The sequence below is a fragment of the Epinephelus lanceolatus genome, chromosome 6 (genome assembly GCF_041903045.1).
Source record: "Epinephelus lanceolatus isolate andai-2023 chromosome 6, ASM4190304v1, whole genome shotgun sequence".
NCBI lineage: Eukaryota > Metazoa > Chordata > Actinopteri > Perciformes > Serranidae > Epinephelus > Epinephelus lanceolatus.
This window is the reverse complement of record NC_135739.1, coordinates 18302370-18323079: the sequence shown is the minus strand read 5'-3', so window position 1 is coordinate 18323079 and position 20710 is coordinate 18302370. Positions and strand designations below refer to the sequence as shown.

The following is a 20710-nucleotide window of genomic DNA, read 5'->3' as shown; positions in this document are numbered from 1 at the left end:
AGGGAGAGAGTCTGTACATGTTCTGTTGTCAATGTGTCTTGTAAACTTGAGCAGGAATGCATAATGGAGGTCTAAATGAGAGTGAACTGTCAGCTTGAAAGGGAAAAAGAAGATACAGAGGGGCAGGGAGGTCAGGGTAGAAAAGAGGACAGCGAATATTATTTCTTCTAGCTGACAGGTAATGGTGAATATTGGGATATTCTGAGGATTATCATATAGAAAAATCAAGCTGAGCCACCTTTGTTTTAGTCTGGTGAGGGCCAAAGGCTTACTGTTGAAAAAAAAATCTATTTTCTAAATCTGACTGGGACAAATTAGGTTCTTTTGTTTTAAATTTCAAATCTAAAATAAAATTAACATTGTCAAGCTTTTAGCTGCATTAGGTCAACCTCATGCAGGTGTGCAAAAGCCAGCGAGGTGTATTTATAACCACTTTAAAGAGCCAAGAGTGGACAGCGCCAGGGATAGCTACACCCCTGGGGCTAAGTTGCCCACGCTAGGTACAGTTTGCAGCCACCACATACAGTATAGTGGCTCAACATTCACCCCATCAATGGGGCAGTGGACAACACACTGTATAGCCTGCCTTTTAAATGCAAAGTTGAAAAAGCTGCCCTGAAAAAAGAAAATGTTAGGCAGAGGTGAAACATCAAGAGCATTTTTTTTTCACCCATTCTGCAAAGCCGTCATTTCATGTCGCAGTGGAAGGGAATGGTGTGCCGCAGCAAGCAGACAGTGCAGTGTAATCGTAGCATGTACAAATGTGGTGATAAAAATGTAAGAAGCAGCAAGCAGATGTATATGAGTCTCCATTTCAGCAGCCAACGTATATTGCCAGAGAGCATAATGTCGGGGAAGAAAAGGAATATTACATTTCTCAGAAGTGCGTTTAAGTCTCTGCAGTTCAGTTCTCAATATTCAATGCTCAACCATTCGATAAAACAAACAGTCTCAGGCGTAACACACACGCGCCACACACACACACACAATTTCATCTTTCTTCATATTCTAGCTGTCCTCGCGTTTATCACATGAACACACACATGTGCGTCTCCTGATAAAATCTCAAATAACACAGGAATAAGGGTGCGATGCAATTACATTCACCAACCATTGAGATGAAAAACCGCTCATGGATACATTTTCAATTATTCAGGGAATACATTTCAGTCGGTGCTCAGATGCTGGGAAAACTTATTATATAATCAATACACTCTATAATGCCATTAATATTTGATGCCACAAAAGTGCTTCCTGTCTCCTTGGGCTCCCGGCCAATGGTGTCTGGGTGCTGCAGTCAAATAGGACGAGCCTTACCCGCCTACAGAAAGGAAGGGGAGTAAACATTTGTTTTCCTCTAACAGTCGAAAAATACCAAAGGCACAGGCAGCTTTCTTTTAGATTCACTGTATATTAAGTCTTTCTTTCATAATATGCACAAAGATGTCTCTCCTTCTTTAGAGACCTATGTCGCAAACTAAAATCTTAATAACCAAGGAGTTTGTGTATTCCTCTCCTGTCCTTTTCACCTTCGTCACTCCTTTGCTGCTTCCACACCATAAAACCACCACTTTATATTGCTGGCCTGGTGCAGGCTTCCCTCCCCCTTCTCTTACAGAGCTTAGACAATCAATTTACCCTGACTTGGCCAGGATAGATGGAGGCTGTAGAGACTGCGGAGTAGACAGTATGCTGCAGGATCTCTCCTCTGATAGACACACTGCCTGGCAGCTACAAAATGGAGCCAGCATGCAACCATCTGACTTGTTAGACTTTGCCTCACCATCTTGCTTCGGATATTATTAGTGATTTCCTTTTGCCTTATGCCTCTTATCTTTATTTTTAACATTATTTGGCTTGTTCGAATGAGAAAACATCACTGTATTCTGATTTATTGTCAGATGTGGATACTTTAAAACAAATTAATACATCCAAATATACGGACAGTTTGTGCCATGTGTGCTGCCAGAAAGCAGCCACACCTGATGCTGCTTAACTCAGAGTCAAACTCCCCTGTCTTTTCACCAAAGTGATACTGAATCGGAGTTACTGATACTGAATTGGAGTTCCTATCAAACTGACTGAAACACAAAGAGATTAATACGACTTTACTATCTCAGCTTCTCGGCCAGTCAAGTTCTCTGTAATGCTCTCTGCGCTATTGATTTTTATTTTTCTCTCTCTGCCTTTCTTCCTGGGCGTCTTTTTCCCTCTCTCTGTCTCTCCCTCACACCGTCTCCACCTCCACCAGCATCTTCCGAGCTCTGAAATGTCCTGCAGGTCAGACGGATGCTGGGCTGGATCAATCAGGGAAAAGTAATCTGGGACGCCTCATGCACGCAAGCACACACACAGACACATCACAGATACTCAACGACACACACCCCTCCTCTGTTGCACTCTGGCCTGCCTGCCTCCAGTCTTATCGATCTGCATCTACTTTACCAAATGGATTCCTCTCTTCTTCTATCCTCCTCCACCTCTTTTCTCTCTGTGTGACTTGGAATAATAAATGTTCCAGACTGCGCAAGACGTGTACGTAAGCAATTTTTCATTTAACTTTGGCTTGACTCCCCCCCCCCCCTTCTCTTCTTTCTCTTTTGTGATGTTTCAGTCTTCCAGTGGAATCGATGCAGCTTTCCCACACACTCCCTCCCAGCCCCTGGGTAATCGGCACATACTCGCGTAGGTCAGAGTTCAGGAGATGACAGGATACAGTCAATTGCCGAGGGGTATGTCAGACAGGATCTATATAATAACCTCAAGGTTTATATTTTACAGACAATTATAGGATAAGTCTGTGGGCAAAGATTCTTATTTTCAGATGTTGAATATCAGGATGTATTGCTCAGTTTCACTTATTTCTGAAGGCTACACTGTCTGGCACAACAAAGGTGTTCATAACCAGAGTGATGCAACCTTTTCTACTCTATTCACATTTACTTGGCTTAATTATCTTTATCTAAAAACTTTTTCTCAAAAACTATTTCATGCTGCATTGTGGGCAGTCAAAAGACAGACCATACTTCAAGGACAATGACTGAGGACCTGCAGTGCTCCATACGCAGTAACAATCTCGCAGACAAAATACACACACACACACACACACACACACACACACACACACACACACACACCCACACCACAGCCTCCTTTGCTCAGCCAAACTGTAGGCGGAACTGGAGCCATTTGTCCACTGGCTGAATCCCAACTCTGCACCAACGCATGCAGAAAATTGGTGAGCATCTTGACTCTGGAGATGACACTTCAATTTGTGCAGCTCCAGTGACTGGTGCTCTGCAGTTCCTCCCTTGTGGGGGTGTGAGATCAGCTGGACACCTGCCTAGCTGTTTGGCTGAAGCCTGGAGCACGGGGACTGGGCCTTGGAATTGAAGGCCTGGCCTTGCCTGTCAGCCCAAGTCCCTGTCCCTCAGCCCCAGCCCTAGCCTGGCCTCTCAGGTCCTCATCACAGCTCCCCTAGTTTCACTTTTGTGCCAGGAGCAGTCCCTCGCTTGATGCCCCTGACCCCTATTTCTCTATCCAATCCTCAGCTGCAAGTCAACACGGCGCCATCATCCCAGTAGCAGTCTTCCCTTGAACAGAATCAAATCCCCATCAACAGCTTGCCAGCCTTTGTTCCAGCTCTAGCTGCTGCAGCCAGCATCCCGGCTCCCAGCTCCGTCAAATCAGCAAGATGTCTCTGCTGTGCATCGCTGTCTGTCCTGCTGTAATCCCTGGGTGTGACGGATGGGAGTGATCACTGTTGAAGCCCTCAGCTAGGACATTTTGTTGGATTAAAGAGGCTAAATCATCGTCTCATCCACTACATGAGATTCTATCCTTAATTAAATGTCATTAATGTGGTTAGAGGTTTTAGTGGAGATGGTATCTATCTAACATGTAGGGCCTATTCAGTGAGTATTAACTTGTTTCTGTGAATGGTGCGCACAAAAGGCACATAATAAATAATAGGAAAGGGGTAAAAACAAGGCAAAGCCTGCCAGCCTAGTAGGCCAGTAAGATGACATCACATGTCATTTAACATGATATAAAAGGATCCCAACCAAGTAATCAGAACCTGTACTGAAGTAAAAGCAGCAATATCACAGTGTAGAAATATTCTTTTCAAGCCCTACATTCAAATTCCTACTTAAAGGAACACTCTGCCAGTATGTGCAGATAAATGGTGTTAAGGTGCCCCCTGTGCTGGCAACTCCGGGGGGTTCCCTGCAGTCCGCGAGCCAAAATCTGTTATCAATGACGCAAAATGACGCATTTCACGTCATCTGGCCGATTCCTGCTCATGACATAGGCAGGGAGTTCCCTGAGCTGGTAGTGTGGAGGGCGACTTAAACCCATTTATCTGCACCCATTAGGCACAACTATTCCTTTAGGTAATGATCAAAAGTATTAGCATCAAAATATACTTAAAGTATAAAAAGTAAAAGTACTCATTACGCATAATGGCCCATTTCAGAATCATATACTATTAGATTATAATTATTGATGCAATAATGTGTCTCTTTAATATTGCAGCTGGTAAAGGTGGGGCTAATTTTAATTACTCTATATACTGCTGGGTAGCTTAACCTACAATAATATATTATAACTAGGGCTGTCAGTGGATTAAAATTGAATTGTGATTATTTAATAGCCATTAATTGCATTATTGTCCATAGTTAACTCGCAAATAATCTGCTCTAAATGTATTTTAAAGGGATATTTTTTAAGTTTTTAATACTTGTATGAACATGGGAGTGGACAAATATGCTTTCCTCATGCAAAAGTATGTTGATTATTATTGCAACAATCCAAAAATAATGACAAATACTGTCGAGAATATTCTCCAGAATAACCTCAAACGTACTGCATGCTAACAAAATATGTTGAAAGCATACCATGGCAAACTCGAGCCCAACAAGCAACAACAGATGGACATATTGACCTGAACTAACATTACTTAGTAATACTAACACAATGTAGTGTCGAATTTTACACTTGTAAGGTTCGCTAAAAATCCCGTCTCTTTAAGCGGCTCAGTGTACACCGGCGGTAACTCAATTCACAGACAGTAAATGCAAATAACTTTGGTCTTGCCGAGAGAATGATGTGGCAGGGCTTTGTAGCAGCACTTGCCGTTCAAAAGACGCCTTTCTTTATTCATTGCTGCTCAAGGAGGTTTATTTCTGCTTTCCATCCATAACTTTACAGCTGCATCGCTTCCTGATTTTCGAAACAGGTGGGCTGGGTCATAATTACAGAAAGCACGTGCCTTAATCTTGAGTCAAAAAAAAAAAATTGCGTTAACTTGTTATTGACACATTAACTTTGACAGCCCTAATTATAACCTATTATTTGATTTGTATTTTGTATTAATAATCTAAATTTGCAAAGTAACTAGTAACTAAAGCTTTAAAACAAACGTGGTTAAGTACAAAGTTCAATATTTACCTCTGAAATGAATTGGAGGAAAAGCAGAGAATAGCATAAATTGGAACTACTTCAGTAAAGTACAGCACTTGAGTAAATGTACTTAGTTACATTGCTCCACTGCCAATAGGGTGCGTCCTTTACCTCTCTGTCTTCCTTTTTCATAGCATCAAAGTCATGTTGTCATGTGAGATCTACCCTAACCCACTGTGACTACTCTCTGAATAAATATTAGTGACACTGCAGCAGAGTGTACAGCCCTGCGAGGACACAAACCTGCACTACTCTGGATTGCATTTCAGGGAAATAGCTTGTGTTTCCATGCAGTGCTCATTTCCGCGCCGAGCTGAAGTTGCTTTTAGCCGGGCTGGGACGGAGGATAGAGGACGCAGAAACAGACAGTGAGGCAGCGAGAGCAAGCAGGCTGATCCATCTGAGTCAGCACCATGTGTCATGAGCGAGGACACCACCTCCACAAGTAGCTGGCAGGTGAATGCGGCCACGCACCTGTGCGGGCAACCAGCCATTGTAGCGGAGCTGTCTCCTATCTTTAGCAAAAAGCACTAAAATACACCAGCGAGTACGTAAACAAACATATGCAAACATGCACACAGGCTCGACTCGGCTACCCAGCTATACAGCGTTACTGTGTCCACCTGCATGTATCAGGTCAGAAATAAGCAATTCAGCAGTGTCATGCTATTGCAACCAACTAGAAAATACATTCCTCGCTTGCTCAAGCCTACAGTCACGCTTGTTGTATGTATTAAAAAAGGCCTTGAAAAACAAGATAACTGGCTCAAGCAACTTCTTTTAAGAATATTCTCCCTGAGCAACTGAATAAGAAACTTGTAAACTTCTCTGACTGAACTCAATTTTCTGTATAATTCACAGTAGGAGTTCTAATTAAAACTGGTTTGAGGCTGGAAGTGGTAATATTGGCTTTGTTGAACAGGTATTTAAAAAGCTATAAACAGCCTGGAGGTATACGATAAGAACAAAACCTACAGCACAGCACTTACACCGAGAACAAGGGAGAGAGGAGAACACTGGCCCGGCTGCAAAGCAGAGGCAGAGCTCTTCCTAATCTAATCACTGTTTCCCCCATCAGCTGCATCTCAGACACAGCCAGCTAGTGCGTGTGTGTGTGTAGTGTGTGTGTGTGTGTGTAGTGTGTGTGTGTGTGTGTCTGCCTTGCAGCAAAGGCATAGAGCTAAATCACACAGACACAAACCGACCGTTGTACTCAAGAATTCATTCCACAGCCTTGGGTACTGTGTGAGGGTGTGGCTGAGTGTATGTCAGTGTGCGAATGTGTGTGTGTGTGTGTGTGTGTGTGTGTGTGTGTGTGTGTGTGTGTGTGTGTGTGTGTACACGCGCGTGCCTTGCTAATCTGGTTATTGATTCAGCGCTGAACCGGAGCTCATATAATCAAATAGCTGCGAGGGAAAAGGACAGCCGTCCGTCATCTGTCTTAATGAGTAAACAGTTTGATGGAGGCAATGAATAACTCGAAAGTACGTGTAGATGTAGCAGAGGTTACCACATCGCTGATAGACAGACAAGCTAAAATGGGTATATCTATCATCTGGCATAATCTCTTGGCAGCCTTCTTCCTGTGCTGAGTGACATTATGAAATATCAAATTACTTCATTCGTAGTTTCACTTTTCGGTCCTTGGTGTCATTTGAATATTCAGCTACATTAATCACCCTGTAACACAGATTTCTTTGTGCTCTCTGAATATGCTGTCACCGGCGCAATAGCTTAACTATTTCAGTCACTTTGCAAATGCTATAAAGTTGCTTTGTACTAGTCATTACACAATCAATTTGGAGTTTGACTTGCGAATTTATAGCGAGCCCATCTTCTGTGAAAATCTAATCTCAGTGTAACTTGATGTGAGAGTGGTGCAATTTAGAGATGGCTTCTGCTGCAGCAGGAAGGGAGGAGAGTGAGACACAAAAGCCTAAATGTATACGGGCGCAGCTAACAGTCGAGGCCCGCCGGCACACCAGCTACACCATTAAGTGCGGCGTGCATTCAAACGAGCAGATTAATCCCCCCTACTGCTGTACAGTGCGGAGTAATTGAAAAATGCCCACAGGAGACTATCTTTGCACATATACTGTAGCATGTGCCAGGGAGGCAACATATAGAAGGCGGTGGCTGATTGCCATAGAAAATTCTACAACGCCGTTTTACTCTGACAGCATGTGCCGGAGAGCCGTGCAGCCGGGAGATAGCACGCATCTATCTCTCGTTTTCTCTCTCTCTCCCTTTTCTTTTCTCTTTCCGACTTTTTCCTCTCTCTACCTCCCAATATCAACTTGACAGGTGCCGCTCATGCCTGCTGCTGATGTTTATCAGTCTTGATAAGCATCGTATATCACATTCCCTCCGTTTCCCTCCAGTTACACTGTGCAGGAAGGACGGCATTCCTGTCGATTGGAAGGGAATATGCATTGACCGTGAGAATCCATATTCCTGTTGGAACAAACGCCTCCATTATCAGAATTACTATCTCAAACTGGGGGCCTGATAACTGCCAGTGGATGTAGCTGGTTGGCTATCTCTGGTCTCTCATGTGCTACGTTGGAAAAGGCAAACCAAACCTTTGACTGACGAGAAAATAGACAGGTTTTATCTACCTCTGTGTCTATATTGTCTCTCAATAATTCATGAGGAGATAGCTTTCCTTTTTAGATGAAGTGTGTCAGCTCCAACATTATGATCTTTACATACAGTGGCCCTGAAGTAATGACCACAGCTGACTTGTAGATGGACCCTCTCCATTCCCTCTCCTCTGGCTGTGTGCTTTTCCATTTCCTTGGTACACTGCAAAGAGCACGATCAGCCTTTTTTTGTCCTTTTGTTAGTATTGCTATTGATGAGATAAGGCAGGCTAGAAGCTGTCGTGTGGGATGCTGTGTTTGTAGGCCCTAATGTGTCTATTACCAACCACAATTGTGCCATTTTGTAGCATGTTCAGTTGCATGTTCAATCTATAATTCATCTGGCTACAGAAATACATAAATGTTTAATATGTCAGAGGCGGTGAGGACTGTCGAAAGTGTGACCTTGAAACGTCCTTTAAACATCACACAGCAACAGCGCTGGGGCCAGTTAAGCTGCCAAAGCCAAACAACAGGCAACATCGTGCACACACACACACACACACACACACACACACACACACACTCTCTCACTCACACACACAGCCTGTCTGCTTGCTGATGCTTTCCGCTGCTTTCTGTTCTCTTTTTTCCTGGGATGCAAAATGCAGATGAGACGAGTCAGCCGCTTGTGCACAGTCTCAGGAGAAACTGCCACTCAAATCCAAACATCTGTATGAATACCAAAACACACACGGTACAGTGGAGGATGAGAGGAAGAGAGGGAGGAAGGAAGGGAGAAGGAGAGAGAGAAGTCGAGGGAGAGAAGGGATCGAGAAAGAATGAGCAGTAAAGTAGCTAAGAAAGCCAGTGTTCCTCTCTCCTTCTGTATCTTTGACTGAACAAAGAGCTATATACACATGAATACCTCTTTCCTCCCACTGTATTTTCCATCGGGATATTTATTCTGAAAAGCAGCGATGCACAACAAGGGCTCGGTCCTGTGTTTGCTAGTGGGCTGAGGCGCTAACACTCCCCAGCTGATTATGTGTCTGTCTGTAGCAGTTTGAGCTGCTGCCAAAGGAATTAGGTCTAGTATTTGTGAATGCTGCTCCCCTCACAGCAGAATGCCTTGCCATGCCTCTCAGATTTCTAGCTTTTTAAAAAGAGAGGGAAAAAAAACATTTTAAATAAATGAAGGAAATCGCTGTGGAAGCCTATTAAATTTTCAACGTGACCGTTTTGTGAGTCTTCATATGTGTTTAGGCTTCACACAAAAGGAATATTTAAAAACCAAAGCGTGCTAATTGGGACAGAGATTGTTACAGCAGCTTCTTATTCAAACAGGCTTTTGGCTCATTAACTGCTTCCATCCAGCTTTTGTTTAAAGGAAAGTGGAAAAGACATTTAAAGACAATAAAATATTTTGCGATATTTATACAGACACTGTACCACCAAAATACTGATAGACTGCATAATGCGCTTGTGCAAAATATGCCAAAGCAGTGGCAAAACCTCTTACTCAAGTGTGAGGGCAAAAAATAAAAAATGACTCTGCCTGCTTCAGCTACAGTATGAAAGTAGTGTCATGTCACATACAAATCAAATCTTTACTTTGTAGCAGCAGTTTTATTTTTAACCACCAGTCGACCACATATATTTAATTATAGATGGAGTTTATCATATTTGTGTCAGGCAGTATAGAAATATTTTTGCACTTCTTAAAATTGAATTTAACTAATTTCCTTTTAGGTGTTTTATTAAACCTTGAATTTTCAAACTAGTTTAAATACTGTTTTATTGTTAACATAACTGTACTGAGGGAGGACCTGGCAGCTTTCAAGGGAAATTTTAATTCTTTGGGTTTCTTGACAAGTTGAGTTTCTACTTAATCATAAAAAATAAAGATTAAAAAAGCTTCTGTACAGCCTCGCAGAAATTCCTTAGTTATGCCTACCAAAACAAATCTAATCCAACTTAGCATCTTCAACTTATATCTCTGGCTAACATGACTAAAACCTCTTGTCTAAAGTACCCCACTCTAAACCTCATTACGAAGTGGGGCCAAAGTTAATGCAGGAAACATGAAATTACAGCTGACTGATTGGTGTCTATTTATCTCAGCTGCGACCGATCCTTTTTTACACCCTGCCCTGACTAGGTCTGACGTAAAGTTAGAGGGGAAATGTACAGTGTGACACACACCTGACACACATGAACACACACTCAACATGAACTGTACGTGTACCCACATAAATATTAATTGACAACTACATACATGAACTATGGTACGAACACAAACACACAGTGACTACGTTTACATGCAACTAATATTCCGAATGTGACAGTATTATGAATTTGATAAGGGTCATGTAAACAGCATATTCTATTTGGATATACCAAAGTAGGCCTTATTCTGAATGTAGCGTTTTCCGATTTAGACATGTTGTTTATGCCGATTTGTCTTGGTCTTAGAATTTTTTGGATTTCTACACAGTAATTTGGAATATGCCTCTCAACAGGGGTTTTTCCAGTAGTTTGTGTCAAATGGCCTCGTGCCTGTTTACGGTCAGCTCTGTGCGTTGTCATGGACGTGATGTACATACACCAACATACATAGCCAACAGCTTGCAAGGCTGAAGGGTAGAGAAAAAAAGCCGAAAAGAAAATCCTGCATTTCTGGTCAGTAGAAGAAACACACCTACTTTTAAACATTATGAAAGACTTGGGATATCAACATTCTTTTGGATATGCGCAAATATCACATCCCCAATCTTTTCAAGAGGGTGGTTGAAGGAATGAGAGAAGAAGGCTGTGCTCACACGGTCACATACGTTCGCCACTGATGAAAAGTTCTGAGAAACATGTTGACGCAAAGGAGCAATATGAAACAAGCAGCTCCACCTGTTCCACTTTTCCATATTTTGACGTAATAAACCCCATGTTAGGGCACATTATTAGGAGTAAGCTTAACTGCATAGAAACAGGAATATAAGTGGAATATTCATTCATTTTCATTAGCCATGTTAACAGCTCAGGAGGAATTGGGCTTGGGCGGTACCAACGTATCACAGTTTACCACCGTATATAGAAAACTGGATGGCATGATTTTCAATACTGTCAAAAATGTAGATGCTCCTTTTTCTATTAAACTAATACAGGGGTGCTGTATTGAGGTGATGTAGTACACAACATGCCCCACCAGAGGTCAGTCTCTACTTATGGAACAGGCAGCTGAGCTGATAAAGATAGTGACTGTGAGTGGGTGGGATAACGTTACAGGACTAGTAAAAAAAAAAACAGCCAACAATGGCAGAGAGAGACCAGAAAAACAGCATGTCGCCAGCATATTCTAACATCAACACAAACCTGTGTGAATATGCTAACAGTGGCCGGCTGGGAAAATTTAACATATGGCCCAACCCTATGTTGTGGGCTTCACAATACGTCATACGTACTACAATGACTTCTATAACCTGCAGCTCAGCTTTAACCTTTGTGTTTTTCCACTTAATACTGTATACACTGCTGAAATTTCTAGAAGGTACGCAAAAATAGATACCGCCCAAGCCCAAAAGAAATTTTGTCTTTTTAGAATAAACTGAATATTCTGTGCATGTAAACGTAGTCAATGTGACCATTTGACTTCTCACCATTCTGTAGTTAATTACTGTAGGTGTGATGAACTTCACTTCAACCTCTGAGTGTGAAAACCAATCAAACAACATTAACAGCAGCACAACCATGACTATACAGACTAAATACAAAGGATAGGAATGCTACATGCCCTCTGCTTCACTGGTGTTTACCTCTTGTCCCTTAACAAAGTCAATTTAAGGCATTCTTACACTACATGCAGAGAAATGACGCACAACCAGCCACAAACAGCAAGTCAAACCCACTACATACATTATTCAGCTCCACCCAAATGGATGTTTTTCTCCTGCTCAGTAAACCAATCACAAACGATCAAATTACCCATGCACTATTTTAAAAACTCTTCCTACAAGTAAATAAGCACTCTGGGGCCGGGAGAGCTGCTTAAAGGAGGTAAAACCAGGATGCTCAGATTTTGTTATTCTGTGATGAAGATCTCAACAGAGCACTGGTCTGGGTGGTCTGCCTCAGATTGTTAGCTGTTAGTTTATCACAGGAGGTGTCAAATGGTCAAGGGATGATCTGGTTTTTTAAAGAATTTATTTCACAGCAGATAAATGTTCAAGGATTGGAGTAAACAAGACGAAAAGAGGAACAGTTTTAGAAACATGAAATATCTGAATATTTCTACTAGCACCACGCAAAAAGGTCTGTTCATCTACACATATGATGACACACCCACCTACAGTAAATCATTGTAAGCTCATGTGTGAGCATAGGAACACAGCAGAGAAGATTAAGAGCCAATTGTTCCTGTGTCCGAACCACTTCTCATTCCCCCTCTCTCACTCTATCTGTTTGCTTGGTGTTTAATCAGGCTCTAGTTAAACACGTCACTCTGCATCTGGACACACGTCAGTCGACCCTCTGATGCACACACTCGCTCACACACTGACATACGGAGCCGATAACACAGACATACGAAACACATCACAGGCCATCGTGTAATCCGATTAACAAAATAATATTTCTGTTACCTCAGTTTTCTATCTGTTAGCTCATCATCCATCATTTCTCACATGGTGTGTGTGAATTATGTTCATCTGACTACATATCCAAGCACGTATCCTTATCTTATGTCTCTCTGATCTTCAGTTACATTTAAATCACTGAGCACACACTCGGTCAGTGCACTGTAGCTAATAAATTCCTCACACACCCCACCCTATTAGCATTGATGTGTAACCTTGGAGCTCATGGTGTTCTGCCTGAGGGTAATAGAGCCACTGTATGTTTGTGTGTATGTGTGAGTGAGTGTGTGTGCGTGTGTGTGTGTGTGTGTGTGTGTGTGAAACGATGGCCTGTCTCTAGCCCAGGTCCCCCACTGGTTCCCATCAGGAGGTATTATGGTGCAATCTCATATCTAATGCCTCCAATACTGATGAACATTCGACTTTCTCACTCCCACTATTGCTGCTCCTTTTCATCCTCCTTTCCTCCACCCTCTGTATGTTTCAACACCATCCCAATCTGTGTACACGGCATGAACAATATACACTATTTCTCCGCGTTCACGCCCATCTTCTCACATTGTCAATCATGTTTTGCTGCCAGGCCCCTCCATCTATGCACATACACCAGGCTGCTAGCCATGAGTGTCCAGGGAGACGGCGTGCCAGCTAGCGTCACTAGCCTAGTCACCAAACAGGGAGGTTGCCTTCGTTTCAATTAGCATTTTGATTGCATCTGATGGAGAGAGGCCAGCACGCAAACAATCAAACATTTACTTGCCGACAAATGAATAATATCCACTGTTCTTCATGCAAATACAAAAGTGAGTCAGTCCACTTTGTGCATGGTAAGACTCTGAAAACAGATGGCTGCATTGAGAATGCTAAATAATGGTATTTACTCCAACAGTGGTGACGCAGTATCGGCAATGAAATAAAACTCTGTCTTATATGACAGGTGAAAACGACAGGAAAGGAAAAATATGGCCGCTAGTTTTGTTAGTCAACCTCTCACTCTGTCGCCTGGGTGTGATGGATGAATGGGTAAATGGATGCAAAGTTAAAGTGAGTCTCAGGAAGCTGAGCAAAGCAGATTACTTATAGGTTATTATGATTTCTCTCATGTCGACACCCACTCACACAGCCAAACACATAATTGAGAATACACAGTCATGTTCACACACACTCACATGAGCAGAGGGTTAGAGCATGCACAGCATTACAATCTATTGTAATTCAGGTGTGCGTGCAACTCCAATACACCTACTCCATCTTTCTCCTGCTCTGGCACAACTTATGGAAAACACAAACTTGCAGTGTGTACACAAGCAGCGTGACGGATAACATGTCTACTCGTATAATTAACAAGGACTACTTTGCATACATGAATATAAAATCCCCCAAAAGTCCAGTTCCCCTACCATCTTACAGTACATTCAGCATCAACAATGTGCATTCCATCTCTGCTGCAGTACTATACGCAGGTAAATATTTCAGAGTGGTGCAAAGGCAGGAAAAGGGGGGGACACCTACAGCCCTGGCTTCAACATAAAATGGGTGCTGTTCCCCGATTTAACCCTTCCCTCCCTCCGCTCCTCTCCCCATCCATCCTTACCTCTACTCCTGCCTCCACACCTCTCCTATTAGCATGATATCTGGCTCCGTCCCTCCATCTGTCCCCCGCCTCCATTCCTCATCCGGCCCACAAAACCTCGTCAGTCTAACCCCCTGCTGTATTCCCTGTATGAAGGAACTTAACATTCTGCACAGCAAATAGTTTAATAGTATCACTGCATTGCCTCAGCTGAAACCCTGTGGGTAATGATAGTATATCTACAACTACAACCTGCTCTAGCCACTGTAGGCTGCCCAAAATGAAACGATGGTTAACAATGCACAGTGGAGTATAGTGGCAGGCTGCCTGTAGCCTTCTTCCTTACCATCTTAAACCCATTCCACTCCATTTGGGAGACGCCGGCCGTTGTCTCACGCTCTCTCTCCTCACACAACAGCTACAGCAACGCCTCAGCAAAGAAAATCCCCTATCTCTCACTCTCTTCCTGTCTTCTCTGTCACTGTCTCCTTATTTCTCTCACTGTGTCTGCCTCTGAGTCTTAGCGGCGAGCAGGGAGCAGCATACTAGAGGCGTACGGAGAGAGCATCCCTTCTTCCACTGATGCTGAGAGGAGAATGGTGAGCTTGGATGAGAGAGTGCTGGGCTGCAGCAAGCCTTCCCTCCCTCCCTCCCTCCCTCTCGCCGCCCTCCCCTCCTTCCCACAGCCACCCGCCCAGTCGCCTGCTCAGCTGGAAGGTCAGAGCCCGCCCACTCCCCCCTCCCCACCTCTCTTCCACAGTCCGTGATTGGCTTCTTGGCTTGCCCGTCAGCCCCCGGCCTCACCTCCCCCTCCCCCGGTGTTAACACCTTCGCTCTCTGGCTGGCTCCGAGCCCTCGTCGGCACACGCCAACCTCAGCCTGGTTTGGCAGAGAAAAGGCTTTCTGAATCCCAGCAAAGCAATCAATCGCTGCTGAGGTCTGTGCTTGAGTGAGCCGGGCAGAGCAGCGCGGAGCAGAGCTCTGGGAGAGTGATTGCAGCTTCAGGCACTATGGTAATAGGATGCCTGCGCAGCACTGTGTATATAAATTAGCTATTACTGGGTGCATGTTAAAATCCCCTGTACATTTACATGACTATGTATACAGACTATCTCATCCTCTCTAACTCCCTGTCGCTTCCTCTTACTCACACAAACACAATTTTCAGACATACACTCAGGACTTAAAGCTTTTGTCTTACAATATACTACACCATTTTTTTATTTCCACCTCCTCTAAAGGCGACTAAATTAAAAACACAGAATTTGCCAAAAAAATAAATAGTGTGCTGTGTTGATAACTTGGTGTCTGAATGTGATATGAGACGCACACACACGCTTGTGCAGTCACAGCACACACCTGCCCGTACAGGTGTAGCCTATGGATGCGATGTAGTTAACTCTTTCTAAATTATGTATCTGTAGTAAATCAATATGTATGCTGGAGGCAAGACAAAACAGTACGGTGCTACCTGTCTGCCTGCTGCGGCACCGTATATGAGTAGATTAAAGCAATGCAACATACAGGTACGATATAGAAAACCCTGTGTCCTGTGATATCTACTCACCATGACCATTCTCGTGTCAGTGCTGTTACGTGTTACGGTCGGTAACGGCAGCCTCGGAGGACAAACTGTAAAAAGCCGGTGAAGTCAGCGAGGAGAATGGGATGGAGTAGCGGCAGCGTGCCGGAGAGGATGAATGAACCGACGTAGTGAGTCTCGCGGAGCCAAAAAACAGAGCGAAGCCGTGGGTGTGGAAGAGCTGCAGCCCTGTCCCGTGAAAGACGAGACAAAAACACTCACTTTAAAAAAACACTAACACACAACAACGCGACGAGAAAGGAGAATCCACTCAGAGAAAACACCTCGCTACCTTTCCACCAAAAAAAAAAAGCCATTTATGGATAGTCCAGTCACCTCGCGCGCGCTCTCCCATTGGCTGGGGAGGTGCCGACGGGGCGGTGCGCTGCGCTCGCGGATGCGAGTGAAGGAGGCAGGAGACTTGTGCGGTCCTAGACGTGGTGGGGAGTATGCGGAGAGGGGGATGCTAAAGCAGTTTAAGGTGACTTTATGCTCGTGACTGCACATAATTACCCGTCACCTGACTGCTTGTAATTACGCACACAGGCAGTGTACGCTTTAACACGCGCACGAGGGCTTATAGTTTTCAACCGCCTTTATATGCGTCCCTCCTTTGTCATTAAGCTCGTATAGGAAACAGGGTATCTGCATTGTTGCTGCAGTGTTTGTACTCCCTGCTGTTAGACCTGTGTAGGAAAACAGGAGCAGCACTTCTCTTTTCTTCCTCAAACAAAGGGATGGTGCTTTCAGGGTTACACCAAAAATACTCTTAAGGCAGTTGCTCCTTTTTTAATTTTGTAAACTGCTATACCAACAATATGCAGCAAGGCACCTACTCATATATTAATCATACCATCAAATCAACACTCCTTGATATTACACCCAACATACTGATTATACTTGTCACTACACTTCATAGATAATATATATTTAGGCAAATTCATAAAAGCACATTCTCCATGCCCTGCAGCAAACCTGCCACAGGTTGATTTGGTCCCACTGGCCCCTATCTCAGGCACACAAGAAGAGGGAGCTCTTGCTTCCTTTAACACAGTCACCTGGCAGGCAGCAGCACTTGGCTGTACCTTCACACCTACATACATTTACCCACACACATGCGTATGCTCAGAATGCACACACTGAAACACATGTTGGCCCACACCACGCTCGATAAGCACACATCACATCATATTCATGTGCACGCACACACAATATACACACTGTCACAAATGCTCCAGCACATCCAGGCACCTTATGCTGTAAGTAGAAACATGGAGCCTCGTGTGTCTGACTTTGCAAACAATTGCTCTGACACTGGTAATTTATTCACTTTCTTCGCCACAAGAGATCAAAACATCATTCAATCACATGATCATAATGTTTCCTTTGTGTTCAACGCAGCAATAAGAGGTAGTCAGCAAGTCTTATTCACATGCTGGTTTGTTCCAATTAGCATTCAGCTGCAGAAGGCCTGACAGTAACTAGTGGATATCCATTTAGCTCAAAGAGATTTCAAGACCTGTTTGACACAGGATCACACTTGATGTAGACAGACCATTGACAAGTAGTGTAGTCATGATACTAGAATTTCTTATTTAGACATAATACCTTTAAAAATATTGTTACCACAAGAAAAAAAAATACATTGAGGGCATACATCTTTTAATTTCTATTAAAAGATAAAACTGTAGTATAGGGGAAGGTCAGGGTTGAGGGAGGATCAACAGTTGCAGGTGTATATGTTGTGTTGCTTCTTTATGTCTGTTACTGTCTTTGTCATAACAGTGGAGCCGTGCTGTGTGAGGTATGATGTTATTAAGAGAAGGTCAGACAGTTTTTCTTTCAATTTTTTATGCATGTGTTGTGATACTGACAGCAGTTATTTGTTAATGTATACCTGTGAGTTGTGTTGAAAATGAAATGACTTAGTGTACTATACAGTGGTGTGAGGTAACAATGGTGACAATGGGTCCCAGTGCACGCTATTATGAGGGGCCCATTATGCCCTAGTTACAAGTTATGAAGCGCGCACACACACACACACACACACACACACACAGTTTTAGGTGTATATATATTTTAGCTACAGTGTGTCTTACTGCCGCTTTTATGTTACATCCACGTGCAGATACTTGATATTGGATACATTAACATACATATTACACAGCAATCATCATTACATATCTGTATAAGACAAATCTACAAAAGAAAATAGGAAATTATTAGTTTAACTTGATAGTTATTATTGGTAAATTATAGTTTTTTTTAAATAGTTTATGTAGAATAAGTTTATAATTTGTTGTAGATTGACACTGTTTTACAAAACCAGAAAACCATGATGGAGATGGGTTTGCCTTATTTAGGGCATGTATGGAAAATAGCACCATTTTTGTTTTAATGTGAGTTCTTCTTTGAACACGGGCGTATTTCCAGGTGGCAGTCGCGCCCCTCCACCCCACGGGCTCCAGTGCAACCGCACTGCCTGCACTGTCTATATTTACGCCCCTGATACTATAGTATAGGACCATAAAACTATACAGTAGTTTTGCTGTTCTCTGCTACGAAAGAAATGAATGAAAGAAAGAAAGGAAAAGAAAAGTTGATGGCTATAACACAACAACTACGAATTTCTGTCCTTGGTTAGTATCAGAAAACAGCAGAATGACTGTAGTAAACACTAGTAAATATTAACGGAGCGTGAGAAAGCGCAGCTGGTATTTGTGTATTGATACTGTGTAAAATGAGTATTAAAACCAAATCAAATATTCAGAGTTGATACATATCGATAAATCACTATTTTTGACAACACTATTGGTAAATGATGATAATGTCTCACAGAAAGGTTTTACACAATATTGAGAACAGTATGAAAGCTAGAAAATATGACTGAGATATTTCTGGTTTCTCAGATGTAAAGATTTGCTGCCTTTCTTTAGGTTTTGGATTGTTGGTGGGACAAAACAATTTCTAGACGGGGAATCGTGATTGGTTCTTTTCACTTTTCTGACATTTTATGACTCAACAAATGATAATAAAGAAAAACAAAGATAAAGCTATCATGATAATACTTGTTAGCTGCAGCCCGACTGGCAACATTGACATTACTAGCTGTCCCCTCATAGCAGCAAACTTATATTCAAGTCTCCAACAAATCATCTAGTTCCAGTATGAAGTGTTTGAATCCTATAGCTCAGTGATGCTCTCTGTACCTCAGTAAAGGCTCTGTTGTCACACACACTGTGCACAACCCACATTGTGAATATACTATACAGCATGTACCACACTCTACACTTACATTACAGTATGTATTCAAACATATGAATTCTGAATATCAGCCACACACTCACAAAGCTACACAAATGAGCTCCCAAATGAGCACACTGGAAGAATAATGTAAGGAAAGCGGGAAAAACAGGAAGAAGTGTTAGGAATGATAACGCCGGCTCTGGCAGACAAAAAGGGAGCGGTGAACTAAAGCTCCCCAGTCTCTCCACTTCACCCCTGACCTCTCCACCTGTCTGGTTAGCTACAGCGAGCTAGCTAGCCTAGCGGAACCATGTGCCTGACATACTAATGAGAGTCCTCACTACGCCTTCAATTAAGCCTTAGCTGTAGTGAGGTGCACACACACACACACACACACCACATGGGAAGACGGGCTGAACAAGCTGGCTATTGTTTCAGATAGAATAGAATATGCTGGCACTCGCAGTCTGGAGATTTGTACTGATCATACTGTATATGACACAACAGAGGAAGAGTAATGTAGAATGAAACACAAAGAAAATGGATCAAAATAGAAGTGCATCTTTGTCTGTGTCCCTTTGTTACGAGCCTTCGTATCTTTTCCACCAAAGAGCAGAAGGAAGCGAAATTTGCAGCTGAATAGTGCAGGCAACAAACCCACAGTTTCCTGTCCATCTTTTATCCTCCTGCTCTGACCTTTGAATTTAATAAAGGCTTTGGGTTGGACCTGGGAAAAAAGCTTTCTCCACTTTACTGCCTCTAATATTCTCCTCCCCATCATGTTTTTTTTATTGTTGCTTTCTTAATTCCCTGCTGTAAAAAATGGACAGTCAGATCCATGGCAATAACTGAATCACAAATCACACCGCTGTCTCTGTATGCAGTCAACTTTTAACTGTTGATGTTTAGAGGCAGTAAAACGTGTGGGGAAAATAGAGGGTGATCATTTCCCTATTTCATAAAGGACAGCGTTTTGAGGTTGTTTTCTCCCTCTGTAATATGATCCAAATAACCTTTTCTCTAAATGAGAATGCGATTTGAAAGTGAAAATAGTCTCTCACAGTTGACTTGCTCGGCTTGTCGTTTCACTAAATTGCTCTACAGGACCATGATTTTATAAAGCAATGAAAGTGACTGCCCCTACTCAGTAAATTAGCTATAAACACAATCTGCTCTTTGGAGTGCTTTGTTTTGCCGAGAGTGTGTGTGCGGGTCTGTGTGTGTGTAGTTATGATATACAGACTCATACCAAAGATGGAACCGTGTTGCTGCCATGTCCTAGTTAAGGGTACACACTGTGCATTATAATAATGTGTATGGACAGATGGAGGGAGTGGTTGAGATAGTCTATCAAGGGCATCCACGCTGAGATGTTAGAGATATTGCAGTGTCGCTTATTATCTTTTAGAGTTTATGTCTGTGTGTGAATAAAACGCAATATAGCGCTTAATAAATGTAAAAATGTCAAAGTAGTAATTAAGGGTAATGACTTAAAAAGACTACTCTTTCTTAATGACGTCCCCATTTTGTCAGACTTTGCACAAAAAAAAGTGCACAGCGTTGATTGGATGCATTATTTGGCCTTTTAGATGATGACTGATGCTAAATAGTTTTTGAGGAGGCAAATTATATTTCT

The 20710-nt window shown here is 42.7% G+C and overlaps 1 protein-coding gene and 1 long non-coding RNA gene across 15 annotated transcripts in view; one reads left to right on the top strand and one right to left on the bottom strand.

Moving 5' to 3' along the window:
• The window catches only part of LOC144463666 (uncharacterized), a 142238-nt gene extending 138274 nt beyond the window's left edge, over nucleotides 1-3964 (top strand). The window contains exon 3 of the long non-coding RNA XR_013491712.1: nucleotides 3552-3964. This is a non-coding gene — a long non-coding RNA (uncharacterized LOC144463666). The remainder of the gene's footprint in view (nucleotides 1-3551) is intronic.
• The window catches only part of elavl4 (ELAV like neuron-specific RNA binding protein 4), a 107898-nt gene that overhangs the window by 69084 nt on the left and 18104 nt on the right, over nucleotides 1-20710 (bottom strand). The window contains exon 1 of one of the 14 annotated variants that reach the window (XM_078168751.1): nucleotides 15814-16110. The exons of 10 other annotated variants lie outside the window; for them this stretch is intronic. In XM_078168751.1, coding sequence (XP_078024877.1) covers nucleotides 15814-15822 — 9 coding nt within the window. In that variant the 5' untranslated portion in view covers nucleotides 15823-16110. Of the gene's footprint in view, nucleotides 1-14592; nucleotides 14842-15813; nucleotides 16111-20710 lie in introns of those variants that run through there. 3 more of the 14 variants (XM_078168754.1, XM_078168752.1, XM_078168750.1) reach the window with 3 other exon arrangements.